At 55.7% G+C, this 24,378-nt stretch overlaps 1 protein-coding gene across 1 annotated transcript; it reads right to left on the bottom strand.

The window, feature by feature from the left end:
* Positions 1-2,017: 2,017 nt before the first annotated feature.
* LOC142827956 (interferon-induced protein with tetratricopeptide repeats 5-like) lies at positions 2,018-16,114 on the bottom strand. Its single transcript, XM_075924700.1, has 2 exons — positions 15,987-16,114; positions 2,018-5,243 (listed from the first exon to the last, which is right to left on the bottom strand). Exons 1-2 carry the CDS (start codon positions 16,031-16,033, stop codon positions 3,899-3,901), a joined length of 1,392 nt encoding a protein of 463 aa, XP_075780815.1. The 5' UTR covers positions 16,034-16,114; the 3' UTR covers positions 2,018-3,898.
* Positions 16,115-24,378: the final 8,264 nt, after the last annotated feature.

Consider the following 24,378-nt stretch of genomic DNA (forward strand, 5'->3'; position numbering starts at 1 on the left):
AGGAGCTGGGGCAGCCGGGAGCTGGAGTACTGGGAGCTGGGGCAGCCGGGATCTGGAGTACTGAGAGCTGGGGCAGCCGGGAGCTGGAGTACCGGGAGCTGGGGCAGCCGGGATCTGGAGTACCGGGATCTGGGGCAGCCGGGAGCTGGAGTACCGGGAGCTGGGGCAGCCGGGAGCTGGAGTACCGGGAGCTGGGGCAGCCGGGAGCTGGAGTACCGGGAGCTGGGGCAGCCGGGAGCTGGAGTACCGGGAGCTGGGGCAGCCGGGAGCTGGAGTACCGGGAGCTGGGGCAGCCGGGAGCTGGAGTACCGGGAGCTGGGGCAGCCGGGAGCTGGAGTACCGGGAGCTGGGGCAGCACAGACCAACCATGCCAAGGGGGGGCCAGGGCTGAGCTATAGCAAGGAGCTGAGGGGCCACAGAGGAAGGGGTGGACTCTGGCCGTGCCACGCAACGCTGGGGGGCTCTGAGCAGCAAGGGCCCAGCACAGCAAGAGGTCACTAGAGAAGTGGCTGGCCCGGGGTGGGGACGGGGGAAGGGACATGACCCCACATGGGGAGGGGAGTTGTGCTGGGGTCATGTCACTGGAGCCTGAGGACGTGTGGACACCGTCTGAGCAGGGGTCGGACCCCTGGTGTCACCGCAGCGCAGCCAGGGCCGGGGCGGGAGGCCGGGGACGTGTGAGGAACAGTCGGTGAACTTCCGTTAGTGCCCGGAGATTATTTGGAATACGTGATGTTGGGTTTTATGTTAACGGAGAGGTCACTGGGTCAGGGAAGTGGGCAGTGTGGGAGACTATGCGAGTGGGGACCCCCCAAAAGACCACAGCCGGAGTGGGGCTCCAATCCCCCCCGAATACCGGGACCAGCCTTGTCGGGGTTACAAAGACCCTGCCACAGGGGAGGACCGAAGGGGAAACGTGGGGGCAGATCCAGCCCTAGACTGGGGTGGGGCCTGGGACAACAGTCTCCTCCCCCCCACCCCACCCCACCCCTTCCCCAAGCTCCACCCCTGCTCTATTCCCCGCCCCCCGCGTGACGTGACCCGGGTCTTTCCACTTCCCACCCCCGCAGTGAAGTGGGATGACCAGCTGGGAGGGGGCAGAGCTGAGGACTAGCCAGAGCCCCCCATAACCGCCCAGGCTGCCTTGGGGCCCCCCAACGCACGGGGTGGCTGCCCTGACCCATCATAAGCACGGGTGGCTTTGCCCTTGGGTCTGGCCGGCATCCAGGGTAGGGGAGCTGGCGCGAGGACCCGGACCCTTTGGCTGTGTGAATCTGCCGGGTTAGGGTTTATGGCAGGACAGCGCCAGGGTTAGGCAAACTCTGTTGGGCACTTCGCTAAAGGGCCAGCTGCCATGCAGAGCCAGGGACACGCTGCTCCCCCCAGCTGAAAACAAGGGAGGTTCTGCCCCCCCCGGTTACGAATCCCTCTCTTGGGGGGGGGGGGGCGATCAGAGCACTCCGGGGTTCGTACAGAGCAGGGCTGAAGGACCGAGGGCCCAGTGAGGCCAGTGTCCTTAGGGTAGTTTTATTCCGTATCTATGGCAACAGACAAGCGATGGAGAGGGCGCAATCTAGTCCATTCCCCTTCTCAGCTCCACTCGCACAAGCCTCCTTCTCGGGCGGCCAGAGGCTGGAGATCTGGCGGGGCACCGCGCTGCCTCGGCGTCTGTCCATCCGTCTCCAGTGACGCCCCGGCGCTGTCAAGGCCGTTCCCCACTCTGGCATGACAAAGGCAGACGTGGGAGCCTGCAAAAGGACCCCAAAACCGGATCTCTACAGGCTTTGGTACAAAAACTCCCCCCCACGATATTCGCTGCGACCACCGAAGTACTCCAAGCAAACCAGGGAAAAGATCACTTGGGAAAACTTCCTCCCTAAAACCTCAGGGGCACCTCAAGCTCCTTTCCCCCAAAGAGCTTGAAAAAAGAAAAGAGAAAACAAGCTGCCGTCTGTGGAAGCTGACTCCTTAGGCAGACAGACTTCCCAGGACACAAAAATGAACCGATACCGATTACTTAGACAAGAGAAAACAAGCTTTTATTATCAAAACAAAACTGCAGTTGCGAGCATAGTTGAGGTGGCAAGATGGTAAGAGCCACCAAATTGATACACTCAGACAAAATTCTCTGGGTTAACAAGCTTCATTGCAAAAGAGGAAAAACACTGTTAAACAAAGAAAAAAACATGGTTAATAGCACAGACCTCAGTTCCAAATTCCCAAACCAGAATACAATAAAACCTGACGGACTAGCTAAACGTTTCCTTACATACACGTGTAAGAAGTCCTTCTTGGGGACAGAAGTGTCTTTCTGTCTCCCTTAGTATCTGGAGAAACTGTTCTGCCTCAGCCTAGTTCGAACTACCTAGTTTGTGCCCCGTGTAGCCGCGCTGCACAGGGTTCGAACCAGCGGGGTTTTAAAAATGGCGGCGCCCTGCTTATGCAAATGAAGCCCGGGAAATTCAAATCCTGGGCTTCATTTGCAAGTGCGGTATGCCTACATTACCCCGCTAGTTCGAACTAGCGGGGTAGTGTAGACATACCCGGAGGGAAAAGATAAAAATTTCTTTGTTCCAGTTTGAAATCCCTACTTGCATTACTATCGGCTGACCAGATACCTGGCTAGGTAAGCCCCTTAGCCACGAGGCTACTGGTCAACTCTCCTGGTTATGACAGGCGCTAAGGACTCTTATACACTTCTAATCAGTATCTCTGTTGGGATGTGTCTACCCAGCACCCAGGACAAGCTACGCAAATTACATAGCTTATTTCGAAATAGCTTATGCGTGTGTCTCTGTGTTTGTGTCGCTGAGAGTCTGTTTGTATGTGTCTCTGTGTGCACGTCTGTCTGTGTGTGAATGAGTGTGTATGTGTGTGTGAGTATGAGTGTGTATCTGAGTGGGTGGGTGTGTGTACTGCATCAGTGAGGGAACTGTCCGCGTTGCTGGCTGCAGGCAGGGTGCACAGAGCCAGAGGCAGATCTCACCGGGGTGCACAGGGAGATGTGTTGCAGAGGGAACACACTGGGGTGGGGGAGGGTCCCAAGGCTGCTACTGCTGGAAGGGTGCCCGGGCGGTGGACCCTCCCGCGCTCTGCCACCGAGGCCCGACTGGCTCCTTCTCTCCCCCCACAGCCTCCCCTGCACTGCCCCTCCCCCAAGGACCACCCTGAGGCCTGGGCGATGGGGGGAGGGAGGAGGCAGACAGTTCAGAATAGCAGGGCGGGGGGGGAGAGGGAGCAAACTTGGGTCGGAGCAGGGGCCAGTGTGGGTGGGGCCCTGGGGAGGAGGCTAGGCGGGGGTGGGGCCTTGAGGTGGGGCAGGGGGCAGTGTGGGTGGGGCCCTGGGGAGGAGGCTAGGCGGGAGTGGGGCCTTCGGGTGGAGCAGGGGGCAGTGTGGGTGGGCCCCTGGGGAGGAGGCTAGGCGGGGGTGGGGCCTTGGGGTGGAGCAGGGGCCAGTGTGGGTGGGGCCCTGGGGAGGAGGCTAGGCGGGGGTGGGGCCTTGGGGTGGAGCAGGGGCCAGTGTGGGTGGGGCCCTGGGGAGGAGGCTGAGCGGGGGTGGGGCCTTGGGGTGGAGCAGGGGGCAGTGTGGGTGAGGCCCTGGGGAGGAGGCTAGGCGGGGGTGGGGCCTTGGGGTGGAGCAGGGGGCAGTGTGGGTGGGGTCCTGGGGAGGAGGCTGAGCGGGGTGGGGCCTTGGGGTGGAGCAGGGGGCAGTGTGGGTGAGGCCCTGGGGAGGAGGCTAGGCGGGGGTGGGGCCTTGGGGTGGAGCAGGGGGCAGTGTGGGTGGGGCCCTGGGGAGGAGGCTGAGCGGGGTGGGGCCTTGGAGAGGAGCAGGGGGCAGTGTGAGGAGGTGTCTCCAAATGCAGGAGTCCCGCGCTGCTGGTGGATTCTCCCATTTTCACTACATCTCCAGTCTCCAGGTCCGGCCATGAGAGGTGCACTTCTTGTAGTTGGGACTTGTGTTCCGTTCCAGGACATGCTGTATGGCTGCAGCCTCGGTGGTCTGGGAGCGCTGCCGGAATACGTCTGCCACCTCTTGCAGCCTATTTCTCAGTGCTGTTTTCTCCCAGGGGTTGCTTGCGATGGCAAAACCAGCTTTGTAAATCTCAGCTGCCTCGGGCAGGGACTCCCGCGTGTAGAGGAGAAAGTCCCCCCAGTGAAGGTAGACGGCCTGCTGGCACCTCTTGCTGAGGGTGGACACCTCGCTCAGGAGGTTGAGGTAAATCTCCTCTTGATACTCAGGTGTCTTTTGTCCGAGCATTTCAGCTAGCGCCAGCTTTGCAGACACAAAGGCGGGATCTTTCTGCACAGCCATCTTGAAGGCCTCTGTAGCCGCTGCCAAGATTTCTTCTCTCCTACCCGTGTCGGCCACCACCAGCTTTTCCTTGTAGCAACAACCCAGGTCATAGTGAAGGAGGTGATAAGTGGGGTCCAGAGAGATTGCTCGCTCTAGAATAGCAATTGTTTCTTCTAGGAACTCTCCTTGAAAGAACTTGGCTGCATTTCTCAGGACCTCGGGGTCCCGGCTATTCCGAACAACATCTTCGACCAGGGCTTCTGCCTGGGGTCTATCCCACCTCTGAAGGATCTTGGCTAAATACATCTTAGCTTCATAGTTTTGCGGCTCTTCCTGGATAATGGCGCTCAACTTCTTTTTGGCATCTGACTTGTATTCAAAATCATGTGAGTGGAACCATGAAGCAAAGGCTGCGATTGCCGACCCAGCAAGAAATTCCCCATTGGCTTCGTCTTCTGCCAATGCCCTTTGGAAACACTTTGAGGCCTCTTGGCCGTTGCGGAAGCCGGTTGCCAGGAGAGACCAGCCTTTGTGTGCGTGGACCTCAGGGATCAGAGCTGCGTATGGCGAGCGGCTGTTCAGGGAGCGGCAGATCTGGCTCACCTTGTCCAGGTAACGCTCCACCACGTCGTAATGGGCCAGGTGATAGTAGATCCAGGCGTAGTTCCCGTAAATGACCAGGGCCTGGCGGGGGACGTTACCTGGGTGATCTCTGGCCAGGAACTCTTCAGCTTCTTTAAGGCTTTGCAGAGCGTCCTCATATCGCCCTTGCAGGTGGCAGAGATAAGCCTGCAGGGCCAGCAACGCGGCCTGGTTCGGGTAGGGAGTGTGGGCAATCCTCAGAGCCACTGTATGGAGGAGGTGAACGGCGTCCACCTTGTCCCTGATTTCAAAGTCCCAGGTGAAGTGGCACTGGAGGGTCTGCAGCTTCTCCTTCAGCGGCAGGGAGCTGCAGAGAGAGGGGGAACCAGACACCGTTGAATGAATGAATTTCCCCAGAACACTAAGGTCGTGGGGTGGGGACCAGGGAGGGACGAGGTCTCTGTCTGCTTAAGAGCCAATTGCAAAGTGCAGACCTGGCGCGGAGCTGGGAGGGCCGTGTCTGATGCCCCCCTCCGCCGGGCGTGGGGCCTTTGTGGATGGGCTTCCCCCAACCTCTGTGGAATCCACTTAGCACTTCCTGTGTCCCACAAAGCCCCCCTGCAAAGCGACCCGACTCCCTGCAGCCCAGGCAGTGTGTGGTGAGCTCCGCGCGGGTAGTCGGGAGAATTTCTCCTGGGGAAGGAACCGCTTACAAGGGTGACAGTGAAGTGACTGGTTTCAATGCCCCTCCACCCCAGAGCTGGAGATGGGAACATTGCACGTTTTTTGGCTGTACCTCGGTTGGTTGTGCCATTCGCCGTTAGGGCTGAAGATATTTGACTTATTGCAATATCGGACGCACGTTCATCAAAGCCAAAATGTACACCAGGAGCGCAGGTTTGGACGTGTGCCACCGTAGCACCCAAGGTATTAACACAGAGACGTTCCCAGCTGCCGGAGCAGGAATTCCGCCCCGACTCGCGCCGTGCGGCAGGACCCGTTCCCAGCCCCAGCCACAAGAACAGACCCTGCCCCCCTCCCGCCCATGTGGAAGCCCCCGCCACCGGAGTAGTTGTCCGTCCTGCCATGCGGCTGTGACAGGTCCTGGCCCCCCGCCTCAGTGGCTCCCTCACCACAGCAAATCAGCCAGCCCCGCCTGCTGTACAGGTTCTGCTGCGCGGCTGTCCAGAGGAGGTGGCGGGGGAAGAATGTTTTGTGCGCGGTGGCGCACGGGTCCACCTTAGCGGGAGCTGTGACCAGGAGGTTCATTTTGGCTTTGACTCCCATGCGTCAAGGGAGGAGGCTTTAAACTGGGTATGGCGGGGGCAGGTGACCAGAGTCCCCAGCTAAGTCATGAACACAGAGAGCTGGAGGACACGTCACAAGCTGGCGGGAGCAGGGAGACAAGACGGAAGTGGGGGGCAAAATCGAATCAGCATCTCAGTTGGGTGTCTCCTAACACCAGGCGGGCGGGAGGACGCAGGAAGGACGGGAAAGGCTGCTAAACAAACCTGGTGGCAGCTTCACTGCCATCACCCTGGCTTGGGCGATAGGAGCCACTGGTCACGGCCCTGCAGACACCCCAACCCCACACCCTTGTGCCTGGCTACACACACACAGACACCCCACCCCCACCTAAACACACAGATCATTTCAACCCTCCCTTCCCCAAGCCTGGCCAGATACTCAGACCCCCCTGCTGGACAGACAGCTCCCCCCGCCCGCTCTGTCTGGACACAGAGCCCTTCTCTGCACACACACACACACCCCCCCCCCCCCCCCCCCCCGCTGGACACCCAGCAGCCCCCCCTCCCACTCTCCTCTCTGCTCGGTCCCATGCTCAGCCAAGGAGTCAGCGCGCCCGGGCCGGTGTAACGACAAAAAATGGTGCAGGAGTGTTATGATGCTGCAGTGAGATGGGGGTTTGGCCCCAACTGGGGGCTTGTTGGCCTGGCTTCATTTTGAAATAAAATATTCTGTCAAACTCCAAAGGTTTTAGCATTGTCTCAATATATGAGAGGGGTGAGGAACCTGTTTTGAGTCAAGGGTCGCTGACCCACAGAAAAGTCAGTTGGGGCCACACAAGTGAGATGCAAAAAAAAAAAAAAAAAACCAAAACCCAACAACCCTCCAAAAAACCCCAAGCCTCACTACTGTGGTCCCAAATGTGCTGTGCGGGCAGGGGACAGAGTGAAAGTGGGGGCTGGGGAGAGGGTGCTGCTGGTGGAAGGATGCTGGGTCAGGTGGCAGGGTGCTGGGGTCAGGGACATAGTCCTGCTGGGCAGTAGGGTGACTGGGAGGGTGCTGGGAAAAGGATCAGGGTGCTGCTGGGTGCTAGTGTAGATGGCAGGGTGCTGGGGCCAGGGACAGGGTGGTACTGAGTCCTGGGGTGTGAGGCAGGGTGCTGGGGCCAGGGACAGGGTGGTGCTGAGTCCTGGGGTGTGAGGCAGGGTGCTGGGGCCAAGGACAGGGTGGTGCTGAGTCCTGGGGTGTGAGGCAGGGTGCTGGGGCCAGGGACAGGGTGGTGCTGAGTCCTGGGGTGTGAGGCAGGGTGCTGGGGCCAGGGACAGGGTGGTGCTGAGTCCTGGGGTGTGAGGCAGGGTGCTGGGGCCAAGGACAGTGTGGTGCTAGGTGCTAGGGTGGATGGCAGGGCTGCCAAGGAACAGGATAGGGATGGGGTGCAGGATCTGGGAGGGAGGTGGGGGGTGGACCAGGCGAGGTCATTTCAGGGCTCCTGGTCCCCCCCCTTTTGCCCCACTAGGCTTCTTTGCACCTCTATCCCCTGCAACCCAACTGAGCTGCCCACCCCTGCTGGTTCCCTGCACCCCCCCCCAAAACCACCCCCCACAATCCAAGGGAGTGCAGCACCAGTTCCCCGCAGCCCCTCCCAGCCCAGCTGAGCTGCCCGTTGGTTCCGTATGCCTGCCCCCATCCACCTCAGCCCAGCTGAGCCCTGCTCTGGTTCCCTGCATGCCTCCCCCACAGCACAGCTGAGCCCCGTTTCCCTGCACCTCCCCCAAACCCCGCAAAATTTCAGAGCCAAGCGTCGATTCCCTGTCCCTTCCTCCCCTTGAGTCTAGCCCCGGTTCCCGGCACCTCCCTCCTCCTGCAGCCAAACTGAGCTCTGAGCTCCACACACACACACCCCACCCCACCGCCCAGCCCAGCTCCCCGGACCTCCCCACTCTGCAACCCAGCTGAGCTCAATTTCCCTGCACCTCCCCCCAAACCATGCAGACATGCTGAGCCAGCTGATTCCCTGCCTCTGCCTCCCTCCCCCCCTTGCCTGTGTCTACACTGGTGTGATCTTGCACCAAAGTGGCCGCTCTTGCGCATAAACTTGCTGCCTGTCTACACTGGCCCGGTGTTCTTGCACAAGTACACTGCCGTTCACATGTATGAAATCAGGGCTTCTTGCACAAGAACTATGATGCTCCCGCTCAGGAATAAGCCCTCTTGTGCAACTGTTCTGAACGCAAGGGGGTCAGCCGAACCTCGAGACCGAGCGGATGTGTGACGGAGTGACGACTCCCCTTATTCCGTGAGCTGCTGATAAGATCTGACACTCTAGACCCAGCAGACCCCTTCTTTGGTGTATGTAGATTTAGTTTCCTATAAGCCACTGAACGGACAGGGTGCAGACTGCCTGTCTGTTCTCAAGAGGTGTGAAACCAACTGTCCCTCATAAGTAAGCCTGTAACTTTGTACATATGATTCTTTTCAGGAAAATAAAAGCTTTTTTGCTTGCTGGAACAGTAACTGGCCAGCCAACACCTTGTGCTAAGGAAAAGCATTATAGCTTCGCACATTAAGCCTGATCTGTGGTACAAGAGGGAAACTGAGGCATGCCACTGTTGGGGAGGGCTAGCAACTCAGAGGTAATTCAAGTGAGTGGAAGGTCACGAGTACCGATGAAGCGCTCTTGTTTTCGGAAAGTTGCAGCTCACTCGCCCACGGAAGTGGTAAGGAACTAGCTGTAACCGGTTCCCCTAGCAGATCTTAGGCAGTATTTTAAGTTATAATGAGCCACCCCGACAGGGGTAGAAATGTTTTCTTGTCTTTCAGATCATCAAAAAGTGCTGGTGCCAGCTGAAGAAAAACAACCAACAAAAAACCATGGTTCTGTGTCATGACATAGTAAGTTTGTGTTCTGTCCAGGTTGGTCTTGTGTGTCTTAATTGTAATACGTATTGCAAATATTGTTGTGTGTAGGATATTGTTTTAATGAAAGGATAATTTGAGTAAAGCAGAAGCATTAATTTAAACCAACAAAATTAATAATTGGGCCCAATCAATTGGCAACTCTAAACTTAGTGAATTGACAACTTTAAAATTCAGTGAAAGGATAATAGTTTGGTAATTGTTTAGGCTAGGAGAATGTTAACAACGTCTCCACAGGTGAACAAAAAAGGAACTGGAAGGAAGCAAGGAGTGCATCACGTGAACAGAGGACTGGGAGTGGGGTACCAGCCCTCTCCCCCACTGGATTGGTTTTGCTTTAATGGCTACACAAATGAAATATTTAGCTTCTGTAAATTTGCACACCAACCATAAAAGTGGTTTGGCCAGAGATAATAAGAAATCTATTAGAAACAACACGGGCAAGTGGGACATCAGCATATTTAAGTAAAGATGCCCACAACAATGAGGAAACTAGTAACCCACCATTGCAATAACAGCTACTTGCCCTGCTACTCATTGGTGCCTGATGCCTTAAAAGGCCTCAAGAATTATGGAATTGCATGGGTTAACAATTAAACATCTATCAGAGGGGTCGCCGTGTTAGTCTGAATCGGCAAAAGCGACGAGGAGTCCTGTGGCACCTTAGAGACTAACCGATATTAGGAATGGCAACATACAAAAACCTGTAGGGGAACACTTCAATCTTCCTGGACACACAATTGCAGATCTAAAAGTAGCCATCCTGCAGCAAAAAAACTTCAGGACCAGACTTCAAAGAGAAACTGCTGAGCTACAGTTCATCTTTAAGTTTGACACAATCAACTCTGGATTAAACAAAGACTGTGAATGGCTCGCTAACTACAAAAGCAGCTTCTCCTCTCTTGGAATTCACACCTCCAGATCAGCTGCTAGAAGTGGGCCTCATCCTCCTTGATTGGATCACCTCATCATCTCCAGCCTGATCCTGGCCTGCATATTTCTACCTGCCTCTGGAAATTTCCACTACATGCATCTGACGAAGTGGGTCTTTGCCCACGAAAGCTTATGCTCCAACACTTCAGTTAGTCTATCAGGGTATGTCTACACTACAGAGTTAGTTCGAACTAGCTTAGTTCGAATTAGTTAATTCGAACTAAGCTAATTCGAACTAACACGTCTAGAACTAAAAACTAGTTTGAATTAGCGTTTTGCTAATTCGAACTAGCATGTCCACATTAAGTGGACCCTGAACAGGGCTTAAGGATGGCCAGAAGCAGTGCCGGCAGGGCATCAGAGGAGGACTTAGAGCGTGGAGATGCTGTCTCAGGCTAGCCGAGGGCTGCGCTTAAAGGGACCCGACCCCCACCCCGGACAGACAGTTCTAAGGGGTGCCCCGCTTGAAAACCAGTCCTGGCTTGGAGTGCCCGGAGTACCCGCACTGGGCACATCACAGCACTTGGCCATCAGACCGGCTGCACTTGCCGCAGGCTGCCATCTGGGGAGAGGGGGCAATCGGGGGGCTGCAGGAGAGCTTCCACCCCCAGAAGCCCACAGAGCCAGCCCAGTCCTCCCCATCGGGGGCTCGTACCCCATTCCTCCCTCACCTCCGTCCACTTACCCTTCCCTAGCCCCTCTTCTTGATGTACAAAATAAAGGACAATTGTGTTCAAAAATGGAATCTGTCTTTATTGAACAAAACTGGGGGAGACTGGGAAAAGGAGGTGGGAGAGGGGAAGAGAGAGGCTGGGAGAGGGGAGGGCAACTACAATGATCAGGGGTTGGGAACAGGTCCCATATGAAGAGAGGCTAAATAGAGTGGGACTTTTCAGCTTAGAAAAGAGGAGACTGAGGGGGAACAGCATAGAGGTCTCTAAAAGCAGGAGTTGGGTGGAGAGGGTGCATACAGAAAAGTTCTTCATTAGTTCCCATAAAGAAGGACTAGAGGACACCAAAGGAAAGGAATGGGTAGCAGGCTTGAAACTAGTAAGAGAAAGTTGTTCTTCTTCCCAAAGCAAATAGTTAACCTGCGGAACTCCTTGCTGCAAGAGGCTGTGAAGGCTAGAACTAGAACAGAGTTTAAAGGGACGTGAGATCGAGTCGTGGAGGTTGGGTCCATGGAGTGCTATTAGCCAGGGGGTAGGAGTGGTGTCCCTGCCCATGGTTTGTGGAAGGCTGGAGAGGGATGGCACAAGACAAATGGCTTGGTCACTGTCTTCGGTCCATCCCCTCCAAGGTCCCTAGGGTTGGCCGCTGTCGGCAGACAGGCTACTGGGCTAGATGGACCTTTGGTCTGACCCAGGACGGCCATTGTAAGCTCAGGGCTCAGGGTCGGGGGTCTCAGTGGACCCTCTTGATTTTCATGCACACTTGCTCCTGGGTGGCCAGGCTGGCAGCTCTCCTGCCCTAGACGGCCACTTTCCTGTGCCTAGTGCGGAGGTCGTGGACGAGGTCCACGATGTCCGCACTAGACCAGGCGGGTGCCCGCATCTTGCGGTCCCGGGCAAGCTCCCGGGAGCCGCCAGCCTGGTCCCGGGAAGAGGGGGAGGGCTGGGGGGCATCGGGTGGGTGGCTCGATCCGTGCCAGGTGCAGGGTCTGCTGGCTGGGTGGTGGCAGGCTTGCACCTGGCACGGGCACCGTAGCCAGGCCGTGCCCCTTTAAGGGGTCCGGGTCCGGGAGGGGGGCAGTAGAGTTTCCCTGGTGTTGGCCAGAGTGGCCACCAGGGAAAGCTGGGGAGGGCTAGCCTCCCACTAGTTCGAATTAAGGGGCTACACACCCCTTAATTCGAACTAGTAAGTTCGAACTAGGCTTAATCCTCGTAGAATGAGGTTCACCTAGTTCGAACTAAGCGCTCCGTTAGTTCGAATTAAGTTCGAACTAGCGGAGCGCTAGTGTAGGGCCTATCAAAGTTAGTTCGAACTAACGGACGTTAGTTCGAACTAACTTTGTAGTGTAGACATACCCCTAATGAAGAACTAATGTAGCACTTTGGAATAGGCAAATCTGTGGGGGATTTAAATATCCCCCGCGGTATTTGCATTAACATGGCTGCCGCTTTTTTTTTTTAACATGGCTGCCTATCACAAAAAGCGTGCAAAAGCTTTCTCTAAAAAACAGCTACCCCTCCTATATCAAACTGAGGAATCCCGAATAAACATTGGATGGCGGAATATGAGCCAGGTCCGGGGACTGATCACCCGAGGGCCACCTCCCGCTCACCGAACCAAACGAGTTCCTGTAGAGCGTAACGTATCCCAAACGTAACGAAAACCAAATATGTTGTTGTGGTAGTTTGTGTCTGTTCAATGTAAGTATTGTTATCTGAAATTGTTTCAAGGTATTGTTAAGTAGTAGTGTTAAAAGTTTTAGGTAAATGATTAGTCTTATAAGTAAGACTGATATAAATGTAACTGTTAATCCCTGGTCCCTTGTTAACAACTATTACGATTTAGAAAAGCCTCAGGGAATTTTCTTTACTGTATTGCATTTTGCTTATTGGACATTCTAATAATTATTTGGTGCCTACGTATGTAAGAAACTGATCAATCATAATTTATACGTAGAAGCCCTTTAATAAAAGTTTCAAAGATATTTGGTAATAGTTTGTCTGTTTCTGCGCCTCCCTGGGACTAGCCACATTTCCGAACCTTTTACTTTAAACCGCAATGTAGAGATATAGTGAGAAGAGACTCTTAAATATTCAAAATGTGTGACACAGTTTGAGGGAATGTAGGTAAATTATTTCACCGCACCAAGTCTCCTGGAGCAGTAAAGTAGCACCACGGACAGCAGGGAATACAGTCAGTTCCGGGTTTACAATGGTGCCAATGGCACTGTGGCACCAGGCTCCCCAGGCACCATTATGGACCCCTCTAACCCATCCTACAGCCGGGTCTGGCCACTTGCCTCCTATCAGGGCTGGCTATTGTGGATGGGGGTCAGGGTGTGGGAGAGTAGGTCTCTAGAGGGCCGGGTGGGGGGGGGCCTGGGCAGTGCGGGGATGGGGGTGCTCGGCAGTGGGGAAGGTTTGCATGTTTTGGGGTGCTGGGGAGTGGGGCTTTTGGGGGGCACTGGGGCTGGGGAGATCTGTGTGTGTTGGGGGCTGTGCAGTGGGGCAGATCTATGTGTCGAGGCGCTGGGACATGTGGGGGGGTCAGTGTGGGGCACTGTGCAGTTGTGGTGGGCACTGGGCAGTGAAGGGATCTGGGGGGGAATGCTGGGCGTAGCGGTGTGTGGGAGGGCATAGGGATTTGTGGGGGACTCTGGGTGGTGTGGCACTGGGTGTAGGGGGTCAGAGGGGTAGCATGGTGCAGCATGGGCCCGCCCCCAAGGGGAAGAAGCACAGCGCAGGGCCAGGCAGACCAGTGTGCGTCTGGCAGCTGCCACTTTGTAAACAGTGCCCTTGTAGCGGGCTGGATGGGGCAGGGCTGTGCCTGCCTGCCATGACCCGTCTCCCGGGGGCCCACAAATATGTTTAGCCCCGGGTCCATGAAAGGTTAACCTGGCCCTGTGTGGGGCGCAGGCTCTGGGACGGAGTTTGGGTGCAGGAGGGGTGCAGGCTAGGGGGAGTTTGGGTGAGGGCTCAGACCTGGGGCAGGGGATTGGGGTACAGGAGGGGTGTGGCTGTGTGGGCTCGGGGAGGGAGTTGAGCACACGATGGAAGAGAAAGGAGCGGCAGTGACATAGGAACGGAGAGAAGACTCTTCAATACTCCAAAGGCGAGTGGCAGCTTGCGGGAGGGGCTGTTGGTACAATAGGTCACAGCATTCAGACTCCCGGCTGTAACGGCAGGTCGTCCTGCAGCGCTTGTGTGGGATAGCGAGCAGCTGCGGTGTCTAAGCGCTGAGGTTGTGTCTAGACTGGCAAGTTTTTCTGCAAGAGCAGCTGCTTTTGCTGAGAAACTTGCCAGCTGTCTACACTGGCCGCTTGAATTTCCGCAAAAGCACTGACTCCTACTGTCTGAAATCAGCGCTGCTTGCGGAAATACTAGGCTGCTCCCGGTCGGGCACAAGTCCTTTTGCGCAAAGGGCCAGTGTAGACAGCTCAGATTTGTTTTGCGCAAAAAAGCCCCGATGGCAAAAATGGCGATTGGGGCGTTTTTGCGGAAAAGCGTGTCGAGATTGGCCACGGACGCTTATCCGCAAACAGTGCTTTTGTGGAAAAGCGTCCTGCCGATCTAGACGCGCTTTTCCGAAAATGCTTTTAACGGAAAACTTTTCTGTTAAAAGCATTTGCGGAAAATCAAGCCAGTGTAGACGTAGCCTGACAGTCAGGGAGTTGGGAGGCCCCTGCCTTTAAGGACACCCCCAGGAACCCGCCTCTGGTCCGGGGCTGACTTGCAGCATCCTGCGAGGAGACCGAGAAAAGCCTTGGTCCCCCTCGTACCCCACTAGGTCCAAGCACAGCAGGTGGCTCACCCCGCGGGGTCACTGCTCCCCCCTCCCTAAATGGGGGTTTTGTCCCCGCACAGGGTCTGGCAGTGCCCCCCCCGATTTAACCCCGGCTACCCCCCCATTCCTCCCCTTCAGCCCCTCTTCTGCCGCTCCCCACAGGCGCTTGATCCCCCAGCCAGCACATTTCTGCCCCCTGCTCAGACCCTGACACCCCCCGCTGCAATTCGCCCCCCTTCACCCTTTTAAACCCCTCCCAGGAGGAGGCAGCAAACCCTGCAGCGGCCACAGTGAAGGCGACGGAGCCGGCTCAGCTCGGGTGCGTAGGCTCAGTGCACCCAAAGGGGCAAATCTGGAGAGGTCGCTTTTTCTGTCGCTCAGGCTCGTTCGGCTGCTCCCCTCGGAAGCCGGGCCCCGCCCCTCTGCCCCCGACCACCTCCCCGGGCTGCTGCAGGCTCCGAGCGCGGGGGCGGCTGGTCCCAGCTCCGGGCCGGGCGTTACAGGAGTCCCGGGCTCCCGCCGCCTCCTCCCCTGCCCTGCCACGGGCCACAGCGCTGCGGGGCCGGAGAGAGCCCGGGTCCCCCCCAGCCAGGGTGCAGGGCAGCGGGGGGGCGGTGACAGGCTGGGGAGATCCCTGCCCCAGACATGTCTGTGTGCAAAACATCGGGGGGGGGCTGCCCTGGGGGCTGAAGGGGGAAGGCAGGAATGACCGGGGGGGGGAATCAGAGGGTGCCAGCTGGCGGAGGGGAGGGGGCAGGGGCATGCAGAGGGTGCCAGGTGGTGGGGGGGCAGACAAAGGGTCCCAACTGGCGGGGGGGGCAGGCAGAGGTTGCCAGATGGCGGGGGGGCAGGCAGAGGGTGCCAGCTGGCGGGGGGGCAGGCAGAGGGTGCCAGCTGGCGAGGGGGGGCAGACATAGGGTCCCAACTGGCGGGGGGGGCAGGCAGAGGTTGCCAGCTGGTGGGGGGGCAGGCAGAGGTTGCCAGCTGGCGGGGGGGAGGAACCAGAGGGTCCCAGCTGGCGGGGGGGGAGGAACCAGAGGGGGCGAGCTGGCGGGGGGGGGGAGGAACCAGAGGGTGCCAGCTGGCGGGGGGGGGAGGCAGAGGGTGCCAGCTGGCGGGGGGGGGAGGAACCAGAGGGTCCCAGCTGGCGGGGGGGCAGGCAGAGGGTCCCAGATGGCGGGGGGGGCAGGCAGAGGGTCCCAGCTGGCGGGGGGGGGGGGCAGGCAGAGGGTCCCAGCTGGCGGGGGGGGGCAGGCAGAGGGTCCCAGCTGGCGAAGGGGGGGGCAGGCAGAGGGTCCCAGCTGGCGGGGGGGGGCAGGCAGAGGGTCCCAGCTGGCGGGGGGGGGCAGGCAGAGGGTCCCAGCTGGCGAAGGGGGGGGCAGGCAGAGGGTCCCAGCTGGCGGGGGGGGCAGGCAGAGGGTCCCAGCAGGGTGAGCCCGCGGGCTGGGCCGGGGGAGGCGAAGGAGCCAGGGGGCCCGGATCCCCGGCCCAGGGCGCTGCGCGCTGGGGATGCTCCGCCCGGGGGTTCGGGGAAGCCTCCGCCGCCAGCGCCCGGCCCTACCTCGCTGTGCGCAGCCCGGGGCCAGGGCTCCTCTCCCAGCGCCGCATCCTGTCTGGGCTCCGGACTGTCCCTGCCCGGCCGCGGCGCCCTTTATACGCCCCCGCCCCCGCCCCTTCCCGGGGAGGGGGTGTCAGCAAAGGGAAAGCGAGCGGAAAGCGGGGAAAGGAAAGTGAAACTCCGCGTTCCGCTCGGCTGTCACCCTGCCTGGGCTGTCGGCTGCAGCCCCGCTCTGTGTGTGTGTGTGTGTGTGTGTGTGTGCGCGCGCGCCTGTCTCTTCTATTTCCTGTGTGTGTGTGTGTGTGTGTGTGTGTGTGTGCGCGCGCGCGCGCCTGTCTCTTCTATTTCCTAGTTGCAGCGATAGTCTCTTTAATGTTTTCTTAATAGGCTTCATGTTGTATACTCTGTCAAATTATTCTGAAGTAGAAATACATTTCGATTCTTGTGGTTATGAATATCTGAAGATGGTTTAATTAGTATTGTAGAAATAGATTTAGACTTTCATGGTTATTATTTTGTTTTTCGTTCTAAAGTAAATATTGCCATATACTACAGTGAAAGAACATCATAACTTGTTTTTAAAAAGAATTCTGTTTGTAACCTTGGGTATGTCTACACTACAGCGCTAATTCAAACTAACTTAGTTCGAATTAGTTAATTCGAACTAAGCTAATTCGAACTAACGCGTCTAGAACTAAAAACTAGTTCGAATTAGCGTTTTGCTAATTTGAACTAGCAAGTCCACATTGAGGAGGACTTAGAGCGTGGAGATGCTGTCTCAGGCTAGCTGAGGGCTGTGCTTAAAGGGTCCCGACCCCCACCCCAGACAGACAGTTCTCAGGGTGCCCCGCTTGCAAAGCAGTCCTGGCTTGGAGTGCCCGAAGTACCCACACTGGGCACATCACAGCACTTGGCCATCAGCCCGGCTGCACTTGCCGCAGGCTGCCATCTGGGGAGAGGGGGTAATCGGGGGGGCTGCAGGAGAGCTTCCACCCCCAGAAGCCCGCAGAGCCAGCCCAGTCCTCCCCATCGGGGGCTCGTACCCCATTCCTCCCTCACCTCCTTCCACTTACCCTTCCCTAGCCCCTCTTCTTATTGATGTACAAAATAAAGATAATGTTTCTTCCAACATTGACTCTGTCTTTATTGAACAAAACTGGGGGAGACTGGGAAAAGGAGGTGGGAGAGGGGAAGAGAAAGGCTGGGAGAAGGGAGGGCAACTAACATGATCAGGGGTTGGGAACAGGTCCCAGATGAAGAGAGGCTACAGAGACTGGGACTGTTCAACTTAGAAAAGAGGAGACGGAGCGGGGACAGGATAGAGGTCTCTAAAAGCAGGGGTTGGGTGGAGAGGATGCATTCAGAAAAGTTCTTCCTGAGTTCCCATAAAGAAGGACTAGAGGACACCAAAGGAAAGGAATGGGTAGAAGGCTTGAAACTAGTAAGAGAAAGTTGTTGTTCTTCCCAAAGCAAATAGTTAACCTGCGGAACTCCTTGCTGCAAGAGGCTGTGAAGGCTACAACTAGAACAGAGTTTAAAGGGACGTGAGATCAAGTCGTGGAGGTTGGGTCCATGGAGTGCTATTAGCCAGGGGGTAGGAGTGGTGTCCCTGCCCAAAGTTTGTGGAAGGCTGGAGAGGGATGGCACGAGACAAATGGCTTGGTCACTGTTTTCGGTCCATCCCCTCCAGGGTCCCTAGGGTTGGCCACTGTCGGCAGACAGGCTACTGGGCTAGATGGACCTTTGGTCTGACCCAGGACGGCCATTGTAAGCTCAGGGCTCAGGGTCGGGGGTCTCAGTGGAGCCCCTTGATTTTCATGCACACCTGCTCCTGGGTGGCCAGGCTGGCAGCTCTCCTGCCCTAGACGGCCCCTTTCCTGTGCCTAGTGCGGAGGTCGTGGACGAGGTCCACGATGTCCGCACTAGCCCAGGAAGGTGCCCGCCTTGTGCAGTCCAGGGCAAGCTCCTGGGAGCTGCCAGCCTGGTCCCGGGAAGAGGGGGAGGGCTGGGGGGCATCGGGTGGGTGGCTCTGTGCCGTGCCAGGTGCAGGGTCTGCTGGCTGGGTACTGGCAGGCTTCCACCTGGTACGGGCACCGTAGCCAGCCCGTGCCCCTTTAAGGGGTCCGGGGCCGGGAGGGGGGCAGAAGAGTTTCCCTGGTGTTGGCCAGAGTGGCCACCAGGGAAACCTGGGGAGGGCTAGCCTCCCACTAGTTTGAATTAAGGGGCTACACACCCCTTAATTCGAACTAGCTAGTTCGAACTAGGCTTAATCCTCGTAAAATGAGGTTTTCCTAGTTCGAACTAAGCGCTCCGCTAGTTCGATTCAAATTCGAACTAGCGGAGCGCTAGTGTAGCGCCTACGAATGTTAGTTCGAACTAACGGCCATTAGTTCGAACTAACATTGTAGTGTAGGCATACCCCCTGTTAGGTGTAAAAGTAAGGAATGTGGGAGAGAGAAAAGTGAGACGGCCACCATTACACCAAAGATGCTAAAAGGGAGACACCAAAAATGAGCAGCCCATCACAAGAGGGCTGTGACGGCACGTTGGGGGTTCCCCGTCTCCTGCACCCCGAAATGGCACAAACAGACTGCACCAGCCAGTGGAATTGAGGGTGGTTTATTGCTCCTCCAGCACAGCGCAGCACAGATGGAATCTGGTTACAGGAACTGGGGCTAAGAGGCCTCAGTGCCCCCCCTTGAGATAGGGGAGTCCCAGCCCCCTCCCCAGCTCCTTATTCCCTGCCTTCCAGACAGGAACTAACTAACCCCCTTCCAGCCCTGCCCCCCAGCCAGGGCAGCATTCCACCTTCCTTTGTTCCTCTCCATGGGGGGTGTCTGGCCACTGGTTCAACAAGTTTGGCACTACCTTGGCCTAGTGAGGTTTTCCCTGCTGGGTCTTGCTCCAGACAGCAGGGGTCACCACAGCCCAGCAAGTACCCCCACTACGTCACACATACCCAGAGTGATGTTGAGAGAAAATATTCTACAGTTGAAAAAGACGCACTTGTTTGTGTCTGGGCTACTGAAAAATGGAGAGCTTACCTGTGGGGCTGCACATTCAAGTTGCGCACAGACCACAGCCCTTTGACAACATTGCTAACCACAAAAGGACTGGGAAGAGCAGGAAATCGTATTGCTAGATGGTCTGCAAGACTACTCTCTTTCAATTAGGAACTGGAATAGAACCCTGGAAACCAAAATGTGATAGCTGATTGCCTTTCTCGCCTGCCTTTGTCTTCACCAGATGGTTCACTGGAGGATGAGGATCAAGTAGTTGCCCTTATTGCAAGCACTCTTACTGCAGTAACAAGAGAGCAATTCCAAGCTGCTTGTTTGGCATGTCCAATTCAACACAAGCTATGGGAATTTCTGACAAAGAGATGGCCCAGTAACCCTAAAAACCTTGACTCAGTTTTGCTGCCTTATCTTAGAATTCGGGATGAACTTTCTTTGATTGATGGTGGTGTGCTACGAGGTACACACTGGCTGTTTGTGCCAGGAGAATTACAGTCAAAACTCATACACCTGACACATGATGCTCACCAAGGAATTGTCAAAACCAAACAACGACTACGGGATCTGCAAACTGATGGACTCCCAAACTGAAGCAATCATAAAATTCTGTGTCACTTGCCAAATGCATGATAAGACAGCAGTAACATGTACCCCACCATTACAGCCTGTTCCTTTTCCTGATTCTGCATGGGAAAAAGTTACAACTGACATTGTAGGACCGTTTGATACTGCACCAATTGACTGACGTTATGCCATCACTTTCATAGACTATTTCAGTAAATGGCCTGAAGTAGCGTTTACATTACGAATCTCTTCTGCTACAGTAAGTAAGTTCCTCTCTACTGTTGTTAGCAGGGACGGTAACCCCAAAGAACTGGTTTCGGATAATGGTAGTCAATTTACTTGCCTGGAATTTGAAACTTTTCTAGCAGAGGGGAACATTTTACATAGAAGATCATCGCTGTATTACCCTCAAGCCAATGGGGAAATCGAAAGGTTTAACAGAAGCTTAAAAGAGAGTTTGGAAACGGCTAAACTGGAAGGGCGCTCATGGATAACCTTCACTACTGATTTCTTGCAAGCATACAGGGCTACACGACATGCCGCAACACACAGATCACCCGCAGAGTTACTGCATGGAAAACAGATGGGAATACTAAACTGAACATTGCTGTACTGTTAGGCTGTGTCTAGACTACATGCCTCTGTCGTCAGAGACATGTAGATTAGACACATAGGCAAAGGCAAATGAAGCCGCGATTTAAATGATCACGGCTTCATTTCCATTTACATGGCTGCCGCGCTGAGCCGACAAACATCTGATCAGCTGTTTGTCCGCTCAGCGCGCTAGTCTGGATGCTCCCCTGCCGACATCAAAGCCCTTTGTCGGCAGCCCCGTTATTCCTCGTGGGACGAGGTTTTCCGGGGCTGCCGACAAAGGGCTTTGATGTCGGGAGGGGAGCGTCCAGACTAGAGCGCTGAGCGGACAAACAGCTGATCAGCTGTTTGTCGGCTCGGCGCAGCAGCCATGTAAATGTAAATGAAGCCGCGATCATTTAAATCGCGGCTTCATTTGCCTTTGCCAAAACAACAAATCTACATGGCTCCGTCGACGGAGCCATGTAGTTTAGACGTACCCTTAAAGTCCAGACCTGATGCACCAAAAGAGGACGATGAGAGAAAACCGGTTGAACAGAAGCAAGCAAGTATAAGACTTTCACAGACAAACGGCAGGGTGCTAAGGAACCGAAGTTTGAGTGTGGTTCCTTCTTTAGAGTAAAGAAACCTGGCATTTTACACAGCGGGGACCATAAATTCACGTCTCCTCTTAAAATCATTGAGAAGAGGGGACCTTGCACCTATCGAACTTCTGATGGGCTGTGACGGACCGGGCCGTGTCTGGGCACAGCTGAGTGCGTCCGCTCAGGGCGAATTGCTCAAATCCGGGGTTCCTTACAGCACCCGACTGGCGACCTCTCCACACAGGCCACGAACCAGTCCCACAGAGCGCTTCAGCAGCCTGCCTGAAGCCTCCCGAGCAAAACCCCTCTGACACCCCAGCAATATCCGTGCCCCAGATGGCCCCGGGCCTATACACAGGTGGGGGGTCCTAGCACCCAATCCCACCTACCCCGAACAAGTTCTGTCCAGTTCCAAGAAACCAGCCACAGATCCCTGGTCAATTTACCCTCTGGACCTTACCCACAAATCACGCTGAGCCAATCCTTTAGAATCTATATCTAAAGGTTTATTATTACAAGAAAGAAAAGCCTGAGAGTAAGGTTATTAAAGTACAGTACGTTACATGCACCGAATCTCCCAGTCCTCGATGCAGGCTCTAGCAGAGATGTTGCAGCTGCTGGTTTAAAAGTTCTTATTGCACATCCTGCGATCAGGATGGGTTCACAGGTCTTCCGGGCTCTTCAATCCCTGCAGTGCTGCCTCTGGGATGAAGTGCTGAGCTGAGAACAAAATGGCATCGACCACATGGCCTCTTTATACTCCTTCCTGGCCTCTTCTAGTATGTAGCAGGTCACCTGGTCCTCAGCCTCTCTCTGCTGGCAGCTCTTGGGTCTCCGCCCTCCTGCTTTAGGTGTGTCTTTGGGCCATCAAGGGCCATTGTCCCACAGGGCTTCACTACTCAGCCTGTCCATAGCCATGCTCAACCACATTCACAGAAATATTCAGCTTCCACACAGATTACAGATTCCTACCTACACACACAGACATTATACACTCACATAAATAGCGTACATAAGATCAACAAACAATAATCTCCCATTCAATACCCCACATGGCTCCCCCCACACCAATTTCTGGGGCCAACACCCCCACCTAGGGGTGCAGCAGCGATCTGGCTGCTTCCTTCCAACTCAGTAATGTGACACCCCCAGCGCAAAAATTGATGCAGGAAGTGATGCCAGTAACATCACTGAGGGCATCACAGGCCTCCCCCAACAAAATGGTGGCGTGCCTCAGTTTCCCTCCTTACACAGGAACTTCTGGCTGGAACCCTTTTTGTCCTGTAAGAAGTTCCAAGACCAGTTACAAGTGTTAACCACGAAATAGCAACATCACAATGTCCCCTTACATACCGTCTGTCGTTTGGTACATCTCCAGACAGATTACATGGTATTTTCATAAGCTCATGCACACTGTATACCGTTACAATTCTCTGCAACAATAATACATTGGTTACAAGAATTAACATCAGTAACAAGAACAATCCTATCTCAGGTGTATACTGAAATTCTCCGTCAGGCCCCTTCTCTGGCCCCACACCATTGCAGTTTTGGCCCTTCAGGTTTAAACTGCAAATCTTCTTGGCCAAAGCAAGTCCTGCCCCTCCCCCTTGTCCTCTGGGCTCCAGGCCTGAAACCTCTGGCCTGACCAAGACAAAGGGCTGGCTGGGCGTGACTCCCTGGCTCACAATGGCCCTGGAATTCTCCCCCTTCCCCCACTCAGTGGGGTAACAGCAGTGAGCTGTAGACTCCCAAGTCTCTCCTCTGTCCCTCTCTAACCTCTGTTTCCACATGGAACCAGATATCAACCTCCCTGATTGAGTATGAGTGTCCACCGTGTCCAGAGAGGGGAGCGTAACTGCCCTCTCCTGCATCCTAGGGAGAGTGACCACACAGCTGTTCTGCTCTGCATACTTGGCTACACAGCCCTTCTCCTGAATCTGAGACACTAAGTTCCCACTCTCCTCACTCACCTGGGAAGAATCCTGTTCCAATTCTCTGGCTGTTCCTGCCTCATCTGGAACAACCCTCAGTCCCTCTGAGACTTCTCCACCACCATCCACACTGGGTTCCCCTAAACCCAAGTCAGTGGAGTCACTGTTAACAGACAAGTTCTGTCTGTCAGGCACTGCAACAAGCGCCTCACACAAGAAGCTGCTGCCTTTTACAGGCAGAGCTTTCTCCTGAATGCCTTCTCCCAGCAAGGCCCTGTCACCTCCCTCAGTCACAGCAAACTGCTTGCCACAAGCACTGCCAGGACTCTCCTCCCTATGAGCTCCCTTAAGCAGCAGTTCACCCTTCCCTGGCTCTGCAGTAGCATTGCCCTGCTGAGCCCCAACCAATTCCTCCTGCAATTCCCTTACTCCCTGAGTCATCTCTGGCCCCTCAGGTGGATTCACTGACAATCCCCTCTCAGGCACACAGACAGACCCACAAGAGACAGGGTTAGAGGCATCTTCACTCCCTGTGCAGCTCTCTAGATGGCTGTAAACGTCCACACCATCATTAGGCACCAGAGTTAACACACCCTCATTCTCTCCTTGTGCCTGGGCTAAGGGGTCTCCTTGCTCCCACAGAGTCGCTCTGCCAGCAACACAGCAGTATCAGGCACAATATCAGGGTCACCACTGTCCGGTCTCTGGGGTTCTGGTAAAACACTGGGGGTATGTCTACACTACCCTCCTAGTTCGAACTAGGAGGGTAATGTATGCATACCGCACTTGCTAATGAAGCCCGGGATTTGAATTTCCCGGGCTTCATTAGCATAAGCGGGGAGCCGCCATTTTTAAATCCCCGCTGCTTCGAACCCCGTGTAGCGCGGCTACACGGGGCTCGAACTAGGTAGTTCGGACTAGGGTGCCTATTCCGAACTACCGGTACTCCTCGTTTCACGAGGAGTAACGGTAGTTCGGAATAGGACCCTAGTCCGAACTACCTAGTTCGAGCCCCGTGTAGCCGCGCTACACGGGGTTCGAAGCAGCGGGGATTTAAAAATGGCGGCTCCCCGCTTATGCTAATGAAGCCCGGGAAATTCAAATCCCGGGCTTCATTAGCAAGTGCGGTATGCATACATTACCCCGCTAGTTCGAACTAGCGGGGTAGTGTAGACATACCCTGACTGACTCTACCTGAGTCACCTCATCCCTCTCCCCAGCAGACACAAACCTTGGGCCACCCCCTTCCTGGGCCTTTGCCATATCCAGACCCAACTCTGGGACAACAACACTGCTCTCAGCCAACACAGGCTGTGGGGCACCTTCCTCAGACACAGGAAGAAACTCTTCCCCACACACAGCCAGACAACCAGAGACAGCTTCTCCCTTGTCCCAACACCCCTGGCTAATCTCAGGCATACAGCTAGCCACTGGGACAGCTTCCTTTACTGCCCCACTGCTACTTCCACCAGCCAAATTGCCAGCTTGCACACACTGTGCTTCTTCACACAAATCAACTTCAGCTTGTGCAGGTTCAATTCCACAAACCTCACCAGCCACCAGCTCCTCAACTAAAACTTCACTCTGGCCAGCCACTCCAGGCTGCCCCAGAGAAACATTTCCCTGATTTCTGGGCTCTTCTTGCCCTGGTTCTGATTCCAGCCTCCCCTCTGAGGCATCAGACGGGCCCTCGCCCACAGGC

The sequence above is a fragment of the Pelodiscus sinensis genome, chromosome 1, assembly GCF_049634645.1.
Source record: "Pelodiscus sinensis isolate JC-2024 chromosome 1, ASM4963464v1, whole genome shotgun sequence".
Lineage (NCBI taxonomy): Eukaryota > Metazoa > Chordata > Testudines > Trionychidae > Pelodiscus > Pelodiscus sinensis.

Coding starts and splice junctions, on each gene's coding strand:
- LOC142827956 (XM_075924700.1), bottom strand. CDS start 16,033: ATGCGGCGCTGGGAGAGGAGCCCTGGCCCCGGGCTGCGCACAGCGAG. Junction 5,244..15,986: donor CCCGGGCTGCGCACAGCGAG/GTAGGGCCGGGC, acceptor CTCTCTCTGCAG/CTCCCTGCCGCTGAAGGAGA.